Source organism: Crinia signifera, chromosome 19, assembly GCF_055691185.1.
Source record: "Crinia signifera chromosome 19, ASM5569118v1, whole genome shotgun sequence".
NCBI classification, from domain to species: Eukaryota; Metazoa; Chordata; class Amphibia; order Anura; family Myobatrachidae; genus Crinia; species Crinia signifera.
The window spans coordinates 129,806,347-129,821,982 of record NC_139226.1 but is presented as its reverse complement, the minus strand read 5'-3'; the positions used below and the strand labels follow the sequence as shown (position 1 = coordinate 129,821,982).

At 43.1% G+C, this 15,636-nt stretch overlaps 1 protein-coding gene across 2 annotated transcripts in view; it reads left to right on the top strand.

Moving 5' to 3' along the window:
* The window catches only part of PRKCZ (protein kinase C zeta), a 221,098-nt gene that overhangs the window by 52,205 nt on the left and 153,257 nt on the right, over nucleotides 1-15,636 (top strand). For both annotated transcript variants that reach the window (XM_083163334.1, XM_083163333.1), the window contains exons 4-5: nucleotides 10,518-10,607; nucleotides 15,154-15,204. In XM_083163334.1, coding sequence (XP_083019460.1) covers nucleotides 10,518-10,607; nucleotides 15,154-15,204 — 141 coding nt within the window. The remainder of the gene's footprint in view (nucleotides 1-10,517; nucleotides 10,608-15,153; nucleotides 15,205-15,636) is intronic.

The window sequence follows — 15,636 nt, the reverse complement described above, 5'->3', positions numbered from 1 at the left end:
GGCCCCGCTGCCTGCTGCTGCCCCCGGCCCCGCTGCCTGCTGCTGCCCCCGGCCCCGCTGTCCTTCTCAGTTACAGAATCATTCATCTAGTATTAAACACTGTATATTAGAGACTGATATTATTGCATTTTACTTTTCAGTGTAGACCTACTCTCTATACTATTTCCCTGGCTATTCTCCTTAAACCATCCTGCGTGCACTGAATTTAATGAAGTACTTATTGTGCACTATGAAATCAATACCAGAAACTGCCTGCAGAAAACATTGGGGATCTGCTATTGGTAAACCTGTAATTTCCTAATTTGTATAGTGATGCATTCGTATATAAACAAACCGATTTTTCATAAGGACTGAAGCCCCCCAAAAATCTGCCACCTGCATGGACTACCAAGCTATGTCAGTGGCTTCCCACTGGCAAGTGGGAGCAGAAAAAAATGTCTGCTCCCAACAGCCATTTGCTTGTAGCAGATGAGCCGCGGGTGCGACAATTTACAGCATAGCACGGCTAGTCGTGCACATGATGCGTAAGCATGTGTGTAAAATGCGCAGGGAAACTTGTGTATCAGAGAGCACTTCCCACGGGAAGCCACTCCCCTGTTATTACAGCAGCCCTATGTGGCTTATCTGGGCTGCAGCCCATGCAGTCCCTTAGAAGCCAACCTGTAGTTGTGCGCCGGACTTTTGATCTGCCCCGTATTCCCTGTATTTGGGCTCCACCGCCTGGTGACAACAGCCATCTATCAGATCAGATTCAGGCACAATGCAGACACACACCAGCAACATCGGTCAGAAAGGTAATAAGTCGCCACTGTACAAAAATGTTTTTCCTGCACAATTTTTTTTATTTTTTTAACCCTTTGAGTGTTGCCATTTGCAAGCCGTTCACCTTCAAATGATTTACCCAGTGTGTGCAGTCTATGTGTAGCCCGGGACTTACTCGGCAGCTGTGATCGAAACGGACTGACCTTCCCCTAAAATGCCTGGGCTGCTAATTCACAGCCGTGCCATTAGGTTTGAATCAGGACCATAGTGTATTAATTTGATGGGCACACACACACACACACGCACGCACGCATGAGCGTTTCCCTAGCACCTTGGAGATGAGAACTTAATATTCTTTTTTTTTTTTTTTCATTTGTTTGTTTCAAATGGTTATCGAGAAATGCATGTACATTCCAAGGCTTTCTTCAGTCCTTAATCAAACAATATCCTCTGCCCTTGAATAAGAACTGTGCTTGCCAGCATCAAATATTTAAATGTTGCTTTTTGTTCCATGAACTTCAATAAATAAAAAAAAGTCAGAGAGCGGAATTTTTTTATTATTATTATTTTTTTTTTTTTTTTTTGATGCACCAACAATAATCTTTTCAATGAATATTTAGTAGGCTCCTTTTTATGATTTGTGTGCTTGGAGTATGAAATGATTTGGTGATTATTACACCCACAACATGAAAAGTGAAATTTGAATAATTGTTTCCTTTCTGCTTCTCAAACTTTAAGGTGACTGTCGGTGGTTTGCAAACACTTTCCGCAGGGAACAGTTCAGGTTTTAAGTATAGCCATGTTTGACCACAGTACCGCAGTCGACTTGATTAAATCTCTGGTCTAATGTATGTATGTATATATGTCTTATAGACTATAAGTGCAATAACAACAAATACAGTAAGTATATGCATTTACCAAAGTAGTGCAAAAAAGGCATCAGGTACTTCAGTGGCGTAACTAATTAATTTGCAACCCCACGCCGCAAATTGGGGCAGCCCCCCCCCCCCCAGGGTTAACAAACAAAGTGCCCACATCCCATCCCCCCCCCCCCCGTGCAGCCGGTACGTGCTGCCGACGGCGCTTCTGTTGGGACTCTGGTCCTGGCTCTCCTGGCTCCTCCTGCTAATAAAAAGTAACACTCAGAAAATGGCTGCCCACATAATGCAGACAGTTTTTGAGGATGCTAGAGGAGACGGCGGCCTCCTCTAGCCACCTTTAAAAATGGTCTGCTGTATGGGGGGCAGCCATTTTCTGAGTGTTACTTTGTTACTTTTTATTATCGTAGCAGCTGGAGCCAGGAGAGCCGGGAGGACCCTACAGAAGTGGCAGCAGCTGGAGGTACCGGCCGCAGGGGGGGGGGGGGGCAGTAGGAGCCGGTACCCGCAGACGGCAGCGGGTAACCATAGCCCCGCAGACCCTCCGTGCCCACACCTTCTCAGCACCTCCCCGCCACCGCGGGGGCTGCGGGGCTATAGTTATTATTATTAATAACAAATTTGTTTGGGGAAATGGGCAAAACCATGTGCACTGCAGGTGGGGCAGATGTAACATGTGCAGATAGTTAGATTTGTGTGAGTTATTTTGTTTCTGTGCAGGGTAAATACTGGCTGCATTATTTTTACACTGCAATTTAGATTTCAGTTTCAACACACCCCAACCAACTTTAACTCTCTCTGCACATGTTACATCTGCTCCAACTGCAGTGCACGAGAGTTAAATTGGGGTGGGGTGTGTTGAAACTGAAATCTAAATTGCAGTGTAAAAATAATGCAGCCAGTATTTACCCTGCACAGAAACAAAATAACTCACACAAATCTAACTATCTGCACATGTTACATCTGCCCCGCCTGCAGTGCACATGTTTTGCCCATTTTCCCAAACAAATTTGTACTGTGCTCAGATCTGAATAAAGGCCTAAAGGTAGCCATACACACGCAGATTTATCTGCAGATCTGTCTGGTTGGAACAAAAACCTGGTTATGGATGAGAGCAAATGACAGTTGACCATTTGCTTGGAAATGCTGGAAAACTGACAAACTGTCACTCATCCATAACCATGTTTTAGTTCCAACCAGCCAGATCTGAAGATAAATCTTACTAGTGTATGGGTACCTTTAGTGAGGACATTTCTCTCCCCCCCCTTTTTTTTTTATTAAATCATTTTTTTTATACAGTTTTCTTAGTATTACACACATAGACATTAATAATACAAAGTGAGGACATTTCTAGTCCATGCAACAATAAACTAAAGAAATCGTCCCCTTTTCCGGTAATCCGGTTTATTTATTTTTGTAATAGATTTAGTTTAATCGCCAGAAACCTATTACTGTGCTGCATGGAGATACAAGACCAGAGCAGCTTGACCTGTATTTGCTGCTTGGCCAGGTCCGTTTCAGCAGATATACTATATGGCTGTGTCCTTGCTGACGTTAACCGTTTCCTGTATTTCATCCATTGATAAATCGCCCCCACTATATATGTGTTGTAATGGACTGTCCATGCCAGTGGAGCTGTATATGATGGTTGTACGGTGTGATCGGGTGACGTACAGTACGTCTTATGCAGTTCTCAGGCATTTGCTTAGCATGCTGTACCGCTGTACTCCTTGCAGAGTTGCATATAACGCAGTATCTTCTCCGCTTTCAGCTAAAGAGGTGGAAATGGGATATTTGCACGTAGTGATTGCGCGTAGATAAATGCAGGATATGCCGAATTGTGTAATTATTATGTTTTCATACTGATCCCTATGTGTAGCTTAAAGCCATCTTACCACATAAAAACCTGTACTTATAAACCTATGTTAAAGCCTAGGGCCGAATTCTGGTTGACTCAGTAAGCTGCGAAAATTGCAGCTTATAACCCTTTTCACACCGCACTTGTTAAACGGTTATATTCCATTTTAAAACGTTTAAGGCTGCAGTCAGAAAGCGCCAGAGTTGATTTACCGGTTAAAGATAACCGGTATTTCAACACGTTTAAAAAGCAGAGTCCTACACGATTCAGAGCCGTTTTTTATGCAGTGAGAATGGCTCTGAAACGGTACTTAGTAAAAACAACAGATTACAGACCTGTGATAGGCTGTCCCCTGCATTCTGCCTTGAAACGTGTTCAGGGGATTAAACGGGTTGACTGATGTGAATGGTACTTAAACGGTATTTAAAACGGTAATCTACTGCAATGTGAAGGCTCAGACCCCTTTTTTAAATACTGTTTCAAAATACCGGTTTCTAAAACGTTTAGGCAGTGTGAAAGCGGTATTACCAAGTCCTAGAGTGTCCTCCCCGTGCCAAAACCGCACCTTACTCCTGGGCTCGCAAATATATAAGTCAGTGGAGACTGACTTATACTTCCAGGCACCGGTGAAAAGACAGGGCAAGCGGCTGTCCGCCCCGGCACACTTCGTCCTGTCCGCATTTTGCATGGGAACACCCTTGAAACGCTGGGCGTACCCATGTCCCATCGCTGTGAACGGCCAATCGACAGTGTAAGTCGCCAAGGCCGTTTGCACAAATGCGCAAACCCCAACCATGGGGACAGGGGCCGATTTCTGTTCATTGGGAATGAACCAGAATCGGCCCCCGAATGTGTTGGTTTTCGCTCTCCCCCAGCATCCCATACTCCATCTGTTGGGGTCCTGTGCTCAGTCTGCTTGGGTACTGCCGGCTTTATGGTTACCTGCTCTTTGTTCTATGTCTTAATAAATCCTTTATTATTGTTCCATATTCCAATGATATGTTTGGTGTTCTGCTCTCTCCCATTATCCCAACGAAGCAATAAGTAACCAGGTAAAATGTAGTTTAAAGAAGTACACACAGGAAATGCAGACGATACTACCATGAAGGTAGATGCTACTTAGGAGCCGATTCAGACCTGTTCTCACAGGTCTGAATTTGGTCCCGTCCCTAATGGCGGAGGATTGCACATGTGCAGACCCCCGCGGCGAGCAGCTTCAGCAAAATGTTCATTTTGCCGGGTCGCTGCCTGATTGACAGGCAGGGGGGCGTTCCGGGGTGCACACCTGGCGTTTCATGGGCGTGCAAACAGTCGCGCCCCTGCCTGTCAATCAAAAAATGAGCAACTATCGAATGATTTCTCCTCTCTGCGGGCGCATTCGATTTTGTGTAAGCGTACATATCCCCTCGCAGTGTAGCATGGGGGTTCGGGCGACGGGGTGGGTGTGCGTTCACTAGGGTGCCGTTAACCTGCCCAATAGGCAGCCTATTCGAAAAAAGCTTAATTAAACCTTGGCCTAGATATCTGTAACCGCTTCACATACCAATCCCTGCTGCGGGCCGCTCGCTGTCCCAGCATTGTGGGGATGTCTGGGAATGTTTGCTAATATTTAAATGCCGATGCCTTCAAATGTGTTCCCGTTACCCAAGCACATTGCTATCAGCTATATTTTGTGTGCTTTGAACTTGTTGGGAAACCTAAATATTTAATGTACGGTTTTAGCAGCTACCTGTTACATATTTGTATCCTAACAGTCACGTCTGAAACATGAAAGCTATGTCATGTTTACCCTAATTCTGACTAAAGGTTCTAAAATAGCTGCAGAATGGAGTGTAAAACAATTCGTCAGTACGTGCTGAGATAGAGGAGATTCCGGATGGAGTGAAAATCCTGGTGGTCAGAATCCCGGCGGTCGAAATACTGACGCCGGAATCCCGACTGCCGCAATGCCGGCAATTTCTCAGGTATTTTGGCGGTCGGGATTCCGGCATTGGTTTTTCGACCGCCGGGATTTCGTACCTATCCCCGAGATTCACCTTGTAGAAAATAATCATCTAATTGTCGTACAGGATGAGTATCGTATACACAAAATGCTCGGGACCAGGAGAATTTTGGATAATGGATTATTCCGTATTTCAGAATATTTATATTATAATTCAATGATGTATTTGAAGTATCTTGCATTTATGCTGTATAAACACATCAAACACATGAAATGCACACAAATATATTTTATTTGTTCAAAAAAAAAAAATTTGTGTACCATCTCAAATATTGAATTTGAATGCCAAGCAATCATTGTCTTGCACATATATAGTGCCAGTTACACATCATGTCCTCAGTAGTGCCAGTTACATATCATGTCCTCAGTAATGCCAGTTACATATCATGCCCCAGTAGTGCCAGTTACATATCATGCCCCAGTAGTGCCAGTTACATATCATGTCCTCAGTAGTGCCAGTTACATATCATGTCCTCAGTAGTGCCAGTTACATATCATGTCCTCAGTAGTGCCAGTTACATATCATGCCCCAGTAGTGCCAGTTACATATCATGTCCTCAGTAGTGCTGTTACATATCATGTCCTCAGTAGTGCTGTTACATATCATGTCCTCAGTAGTGCTGTTACATATCATGTCCTCAGTAGTGCTGTTACATATCATGTCCTCAGTAGTGCCAGTTACATATCATGTCCTCAGTAGTGCCAGTTACATATCATGTCCTCACTAGTGCCAGTTACATATCATGTCCTCAGTAGTGCCAGTTACATATCATGTCCTCAGTAGGGCCAGTTACATATCATGTCCCCAGTAGTGGCAGTTACATATCATGTCCCCAGTAGTGGCAGTTACATATCATGTCCCCAGTAGTGGCAGTTACATATCATGTCCCCAGTAGTGCCAGTTACATATCATGTCCTCAGTAGTGCCAGTTACATATCATGTCCTCAGTAGTGCCAGTTACATATCATGTCCTCAGTAGTGCCAGTTACATATCATGTCCTCAGTAGTGCCAGTTACATATCATGTCCTCAGTAGTGCCAGTTACATATCATGTCCTCAGTAGTGCCAGTTACATATCATGTCCTCAGTAGTGCCAGTTACATATCATGTCCTCAGTAGTGCCAGTTACATATCATGTCCTCAGTAGTGCCAGTTACATATCATGTCCTCAGTAGTGCCAGTTACATATCATGTCCTCAGTAGTGCCAGTTACATATCATGTCCTCAGTAGTGCCAGTTACATATCATGTCCTCAGTAGTGCCAGTTACATATCATGTCCTCAGTAGTGCTGTTACAGATGTCCCCAGTGAGTTTTTAGCAAAAAAAATATTTTTTTTTCACTTTCTGGAATGTATGGGTTTCGAAATAATTGGGATAACGGATATTCGGATACGGGATACTCAACCTGTATTTAATAGGGTCCGTGTGAGATCGGCCCACAACTCATGTCTATTACACATGCCTCTGTTTTTTGTGAATCCGGTATTGGACCTTATAACCAGAACGGATCTAGGATCTAGAACTAGGATACTGAAAACTTGCTGCCTGGATATAATTCCTGCACATGAGTGAGGATAGAATTCTTGCAGTTGATGGAGACCCAGAACAGAGGCGCCGAATCTAAAACTCTTCACTATACTCCCTGGTCCACACTAATCAAGTGGGTTTCACTCCCAGGTGGCAAGCTTTGAACAATATCCTAGAACACCTGATGTGTTTCATATAGCCAATTCTAAGACCCCCATACACTAGGGTGATTCACATGCAATTTAGGCTCTTTTCATGTGATCATTCACATTAAAAAGTGTCCAAATTGCATGTGACTGACAGCAGGTCCAATGCAGGGTCCCGTGCACATCGCACCGGAGCCTGTGAGTCACACGGACTGCATAAGACATCTCTTGGATTGCTTCCGGGCCAGGATCACATGTGATCCTGCCACCCTGGAAGGTCTCGATCAGCTTAAGGGGGGGGGGGGTGGGGGGGGTTGCATGTGACTTCTCAAAGGGGAGAAGTTGCACAATTGTATGCCTAGCTTAAAGCACTCCATGCCCTGGCTTTAGATGCCAAGAAGGCATTTCATCCAGTTTCTTGGCCTTCTACGCATAAAACGTTATCCCACTTCAGCTGCGGCGGTGTCCTCTTCAGGGGTAGAACTATAGTTTTCAAGGCGTAAAAGTGTCTATATCAAATATAATATACACTAAATGCTACTTGGCCCTAACTAAATGAAATACAAATTCCCCAGCTTCTTTGTATTAGAGACATTAAGATATATTGTAAATATGCCCAAGATAAGTATCCTTATGGTTGGTATTTCACAGGTTCTAGAAGAGATGTTTGGGACCAGAATGACCTTGTACCCATGGCATGCTAAATTTTGGAAACAACTCGCAATGCTTATACAGGTCGAGTATCCCGTATCCGAATATCCGTTATCCGAATTATTCCGAACTACGGACATTCCAGAAAGTGAAAAAAAAATTTTTTTTTGCTAAAAACTCACTGGGGACATATGTAACAGCATCACTGGGGACATGATATGTAACTGGCACTATATATGTGCAAGACAATGATTGCTTGGCATTCAAATTCAGTGCTGAGATAGTACACACATTTTGTTTCACGTTTTGAAACCTTGTTTTTTGAACAATTAAAATATATTTGTGTGTATTTTATGTGGTAATAAAATATATTTGTGTGTATATTATGTGTTTATACAGCATAAATGCAAGATACTTCAAAATACATCATTGAAATATTAAAATATTCCGAAATACGGAATAATCTGTTATCCAAAATTCTCCTGGTCCCGAGCATTTTGGATACGGGATACTCAACCTGTACTATAAAGGGTCTACAGTCTCTTGATCTGAGCACATGGGCCTTAATTTAGTGTACCATGTCCCCTCGAATGACTCGCTGTGCTCCGGACAAGGTGACTCACTGCACTCGGCACAATTTACCATTCACCTACAGAAAGTGAAAAAAATCCCCTGCTGGCTGCAGTAAATTGGTTATAATTTAATTGGAGGACACAAAATCCCAGAAAACTCCTGTTTCTAGCACCTGAAATGTTTTCAGGAATATTTGCCACTGACAGTGACGCCTAGTCAGAGATGAGCATCCTCAGCCCCTGATATTGATAACAAGACCTACCTCTTGCCTAATTGACCCACGGCATATGCATGCTGCATCCCATTTTTATGAAGCCCTCCCTCAGACCACCACCGACTGTTTATTGCACCATCATTCTGCGTCTGATCACACAGTTGCCTTTGACGTTGGTTTTTACACTTCCAAGGATTAATGAGCTTATTTGTTTGCTAAAATCGCTTGCACCGTCCTGCTCATTGGACCCGTGTCAGCTCTGAAAGGGAAAATATGGTGTTACCATGTAGTATTTTGTTATTTGGTGTTTGTTCTCCCCTAATTTCCTGAGCAGTCACTGTCTCCTAATTGTATAGTAAGCCATCTGGTGTAGGCGATGTTGCTATATGGGAAAGATCTTACACGGTTACATGTGTGGCACAGTTTGTACTGCATTAAGCAACACTGTTCCCAGCCTGTGAAATGCTTGATTTATCCCTCTGAGTGCCAAGTGAATTTGGCAAAATAGGTGTAAAAATTGGCAAGTGAACCTTTTTAATTCATCATAATGACCTTTAATTACCTTTTTTATATAGAGAATATTATGTTTTATTGACACATTATTTATATAAAAAAATGTGAGCGACGATGGGAGTTTTTAGCCTATATTTTTACAGAAACATGGTGGCACTCAAAGGGTTAAATGCACACTTACCTAAGAGATCCGAGTAGCGTGCAGGAAAGTATATGTAATATTGGATATTCAGATTCGCTATTTTTTTCTTCTTTTTTTTTTCCTCCTTTTTTTTTTTTCCTCCTTTTTTTTTTCCTCCTTTTTTTTTTTCCTCCTTTTTTTTTTTCCTCCTTTTTTTTCTTCTTTTTTTTCTCCTTTTTTTTCTTTTTTTTTTCTCCTTTTTTTTCTTTTTTTTTTCCTCCTTCTTTTTTTTCTCCTTTTTTATTTTTTTTAAACAAGCCGTGCAGCAGCATGCTCTGAAATACTAATACCCCTTTCAGACCGCACTTTTTACCCGATATTTTGCTGTTTTTTTTACATTTTAAAACGGTAATTTGTGCAGTCTGAAAGGTGCAGAGTGAATTTATCGGTTCTATTGAACTGGTATTTCGGTATAAAGCAGGGTCCTACCCATTTCAGACCCGTTTTTTTTATTTATTTTTTCATCCACTGTTTTCTATGGGTTAAAACGGGTTCAGTGTGGTTAAGGGACAAAAACTGCACTGAAATACCGTTTAAAGACATGAGGTGTGAAAGGGGCTTTAGCTGGCAGACCCGTTTTTAGAAACGTTTTAAAATACCTGGTCAAAGCCAGTTTTGTGGTCTGAAAGCAGCATTACTGTATATATTACATCATTAAATTATAACTTCAGATGAATCGTATGGTCAGCTTTAAAAAAATGTGTCTTTACATTTAAAAAAATATAATTTTCATAATGTCAAACAAACCTTTATGCTGCGCCATGTTTGTGTAATTCCCAAAAATCATATATAGAGGTCAGTTGAGACATTGCCTCGGTACTTATGCCTCACACTCGTCCAGGCCCCGCAACATGCCCGGGTACTTCGCACCCTCCCCACCCTTCTCTGTGCTCCCTGCACATATAATTTATCTTGTAGGTTTGGACTGGGGAAATTCCGTGGGAGGAAACTAGTCTGCCGGCACCTACATTTTGGGAGTCAAGACCTGTTATGCGCCATTCCTTGTCAACTAAATATACTGCGATTTCTTAGATATGACTGCCTGACCCCTGAATTCTGTATTCAATTGTATAGTGCAATGAAATCTGCTGTGCTATATGAGAACCTGTAAATACATTTTAGTTTGTTCACCTGTGGTTAAGTTAAGCTAATAAAGGAAACTGTCCTTACAATATAACGTATACTTTTTTTTTTTTTTTCCTCCAACCAGGCGACCCCTGTACGATTTCTTCGCAGATGGAGTTGGAAGAAGCATTCCGGCTGTATTCCATATACAAGGAGGAGGGGCTAAGCATTCATGGTATGCACTGAATCCTTTAATGCAACATTGGCATTCTGCATAGGTGTACGGAATTATATTTGTGTGTCCAACAATGAGAATTTATGGTAAAATTAGGCTCCGTTAAGTTTGACTTGATCGATTTTGACCAGGGCCAAATTGTTATGGCTCTTTAGATTGGTCAGGGCGTCTCCAAATCTGCAGGTCGTGTGGGTTATTCCACATATGCAGTGGTTAGTACCTACCAGAAGTGGTGCATATAAAGACAGCCAGTGAATCAGGGACAAGGTCATGGGTGCCCAGGGTGCATTGATGTTCTTTGGCAGTGAAGGCTAGTCCAATGGTCCAATCCCGCTGACCAGTACAAATTGCTGAAAAAGTTCAGGTTAGCTATGAAAGAAAGCAGCTAAAGGAAAAGGGGGTGTGCAACTGCGCTATATCTAAACCATGCAACAGGTGTAAAAATATAGGTACTTGTGGATTATCACTGCTCCCACGATGGGCATCGTATTACATGCGATTTTTCACTGAAAAGCATCCAAATGCATTGGAATTAGTATTAAACATGTTCAATGGCCCCCAAATGGCATTTTTGAGGCTGTACCACCCCCACTATCAACGCGAACCCGAAGCGTGGCGAGCGCAGCGGTACGCATCCTTCGACCTTTTCATACCCCCACTATCCACGTCGGCGTGGAGTTGAGAATAGAAAGTGTGGCGAGCGCAGCGAGCCACCGAGCCCGAAGCGTGGCGAGCGCAGCGAGGGGACGCGGATACCTTCACAGGTATCCGCGTCCCCTCACGGGCTTTACAGGTGTCCGCGTCCCCTCACGGGGCTCGCCACGCTTCGGGCTCGGTGGCTCGCTGCGCTCGCCACACTTTCTATTCTCAACTCCACGCCGACATGGATAGTGGGGGTATGAAAAGGTCGTAGGACGCGTACCGCCGCCACGCTTTGGGTTTGCGTTGATAGTGGGGGTGGTACAGCTTTAAAAATGCCATTTGAGGGCCATTGAACATGTTTAATACTAATTCCAATGCATTTGGGTGCTTTTCAGTGCAAAATCGTATGCGATCAAATCGCATGCGATGCGATTGCATACGATTTTGTCAAAAACCGGCAAAAATCGGTAAGCATCGCATGCCACTATATATGGCATGCGATGGGAGCCGTGATACTCCACAAGTACCAAAATATATAATCAGATTTATTACAATAAAATACAATAAACATTAAAAGAAAGTAAATACATTTTTATAGAGTAGCAATATTAAAATGGCTGGTACCAAGAAAGGATTGTATTAGCAAGGATATTCACCCAGAGTCCAGATGGAATAGTGTCCAGTGTCCGTTCCTATGATGCTTCCTTTAAATACATCCCGAATATAAGAGGCCGATTTCTGTAGCAGGGACTTTGTGGGAGATGTTGTATTCTCCTGTCCAGGGAACACCTGCTGGCATGGGGTTCTACCTGGTGAAGTGGCAATTTTAAGTCCCAATAATCCACGGCTGCTGGGGTGGTTACGGAAGCTGGTCCGGGCACAAGTGATGGGGGCAAATGTAGAATCCAGGTGGTGGGTGTCCTTTGCTGTATTATACCAACGCGTTTCGCTTAACAGCTGTTTAAAGGTGAACCTTGAATCATCGGGTACAATTTGCAAATGATGGGGGCAATAGCTGGTTCTCTGTTCAAACTAGTTCATGATCGTTCACCTCTTGTCGGTTTTTGTAATTTACGCGTTTGTTCCTGCTGTGTCCAAATTCAAAGGTCCTTTTTCATTTCTAAGTAAAGTGATGGCTGGGTTGCCAGTGTCTGCTTTAACAGGCTATATATTCTCATTTGGAAACTTCAAAGCAACTATATGTCATACACTGAACGATAGCTAGGATGTGACAAGTGGGATTTCATGCCCTTAAGGAAAGAATTCTTCAAAAGAAAAACCAGGTCATCATTTTCTATTGCATTGTAAACTTCTTTACTAGTTATGCACAGCCAGTGGGTACTACAATGTATCTTGTGGCCTTAAAGTAACACACCGTTCTGTGCAAGAATATGTTACGAGTTCGGTTTGCCGAGTATTGTTTGTGGAACAGGCTTCCTTTTTTGTTTTAGTTGAAAAATATTTTATTATCCGTTTACCAAGCAGGGATACCAGGGGTGTATGTTTTTGTGCCGCACAAACTATATTTGCAGAGCAGTGATTTTATTTGCTGCTTTTGGCTTTGTTCAACATCTGCTGCATATGTAATTACTGTTGATTATCTGCAGAAAGTAGAGTAGATGTGAACTCTGCCATATTTCCAGTATGTGCAACACAAGAAATATACATTATGCCTGCAGCAACACAGCTGGCGTGTGCCGAACCAGGCCATACCTTTTTCAGAAAAAAGGGCCTGTTTGGCTAATGTGTGCCCACACCTTTTTCTGTTTTAGGAGTGCCTACATGCTGATGCTTGGGTGTGTATTTACTGTGTGTCAGTTTTTCAAAGCTGTAGATTTTTGGATAAATAATAGATTTTTACATAAGCAAAATCAAATAGAAAAAGAGACAGAATTGAATCATGTGTACGCCCTATTACACTATCTTAAGCATGACCGCGGTAAAACGGTAAAACCTTGGTGCACACCGCGATGTGTGCAGAGCAGGGCTTTCCATATTAGTTATAGGTGAAGCCCCGCAATCTCGCAGCAGGAAAGACAGCGCAAGCACTGTCTTTCCCTGCAGGCGTTGTAAAGACAGGATTTATTTAAAATCTGGAAGCCAGGATGAAAACATTCTCTTACAGGGGTAAATGCTCATTGCTAAGGGGTTACATGCTCTGCTAGGGGCTAACTTGCTCATTGCAAAGGTGTAAATGGCAGCCTTTTCCTCCACCCTGCCATTACCATCCCCGGTACAGCAACAGCCGGGAAGAGCGGTCGTCCAGAGCGGCACCTCCTCCTCCTTCCTGTTTAAGAGCAGGTCCACTGCGGCGTGGCCATTTCAAAACTTGAGCCAGATCGCAAGTCATTCGGAGCTTAGTCTGACAGCCAATCAGGAGCTGAGCTACCAGTGCTGCTCCTGATTGGCAAACTCCAATTGCATTGCATTTCCGGCCCAAGTTTTGTTGTAGCCGTGACGGACCTGCTCTTGCCTCTGGCTCCTTTACAGCCGGGGGGGTGGGGGGGGAGTTGATGACCGCACCGCAAGCAGACCTGGCCAAGACCAAATACTGCTTCATCCCTCAAAAAAATCTGGTCGCCAGGAAGCAGAATCTGGTCGCCGTGGCGACCTGGTGCCCAGGGTTTGTCGAGCCCTGAGCTATACACACACAGAGCGATCAATGCTCCATTGCTAAGCAATCTAGTCCGATCGCTTCAATATGGGGTGAAAATTGTATCGTGTGTATGCCCGTTAAGACTTAGCCATCCTGCTTAAAACACAAAAATGCTCTGAGGAGGCGGAGTCACTGAAAGGGGCATGGACTTGAAACGAAAAATCCATTCTGTGTCCTTTTTCCATTCACTCTTGTGTGCATCGATAGGAGTTATTGCCTCTTGTTTCTAGCTGGAAAGCAGGTATTCTAAATATTTGTCCATAAACCCGTTATGGGCACACAATATACACTTCGGGTCTTGGGATGGATCAATTAAATAAATATAGAGAGAGATGTATATATTGTATTTAGAAACAAAGGGGCTCACAGGTGACTTTAAAATAAAACTTATACCTCTTTCACATCACACAAAATTACCGGGTTCATGCCAGTTTCTTGCCGTTTCAACCCAGTAAAAGGTGCAATGTGAAAGGGGTTACCGGTTACAGCTAACCAGTAGCAACACTGCAATACGAACCATGTAAAAAGAAGGGTTCTTACCGGTCTGTTGCTGTGCAGTGTGAATGGGTTAATCGGGTCGAGTGATCCGTTTCCTGTTCACACTATGGAGGAGGCAACACCATCTGTAAGCGCTGCCTCCTCCCCCGCTCCTGATGAAGCACCGACGTTCCAGCAATATTGCCGGTTCGCTTATGTGATCGGAACAGACTGCACAGGCAGAGTCGCTCCGGGACTGAACCATTTCAGCGTCCCAGTGCGGCCCTGCATTTACGGTCTGAAAGCAGTATTCTATTATGGAAAGTACATTTTGGCCCAGAACGGGTTCAGAAACCTAGTTCCTGGTGATGTCATATTTTATTAGAGGTTCCTGCTAAATAGCGCTGCTTGTACACATAGCCTGAACATATTTTTATACTTGTATATACTGTTGTCTTTATTATTATATATACAAATAATGTATATTTGTAATTATTTTGTGATGAACACCGTTTTTGTACATCGATCCATCAGAAAGCTAAGGCGTCCCTATTTCTGTTGCGCTCAAAAAAATGTTGTTTTAGAATGCGAGAATCATCCTGTACTAAGATTTTTTTTTTCCATAAGAGCCGTTCAAGTGAAACAAATCTTTGAACAATGTAGAACCATGTCCGTCTCCCAGACTGGCTACTTAACAAATAACCCATATATAGAACTGTTTCTATTGGAGGACATAGGCACAGGCGTGACATTGTCTTTTTCATCTTGCAGTGTTTCCAAGCATCCCAGAAAAGCCGGGCATGCCTTGTCCAGGAGAAGACAGTGAGTACTTAACATTTGCCTTAACGTTACAATGAAAAAAAACATACCCCTGGCATTTTGTTTAATTTTTTTTTTTTTTTTTTTGGGGGGGGGGGGGGGGGGGTGTTCTTGATTGAATTTTACAAGTTTTTTTTTCCTTTTGTAAGACGGTTTTAATTTGCTTAGCAGCTGACCTTTTCCCAATGCCCCCGTATTGATAACTTGTGCCATTTGTATGTCCGTATTGTAAAGCATTCTTATGGAAGTGTTAAACTCGTTTGTCGCTTGGTAAATGCTTCGGAGGGGAACTGAACAGTGGGTTACACATTTATTATACGCTACAGCTGTGATGAAGAGGGCATCTGCAGAAGTGAATTATTGTCCTTTTTTTCACCAGCAGATTTGTTTGACTTGTTCTTTTTGCTGCATAATGTTTTCTTCTCACTCTGTGTC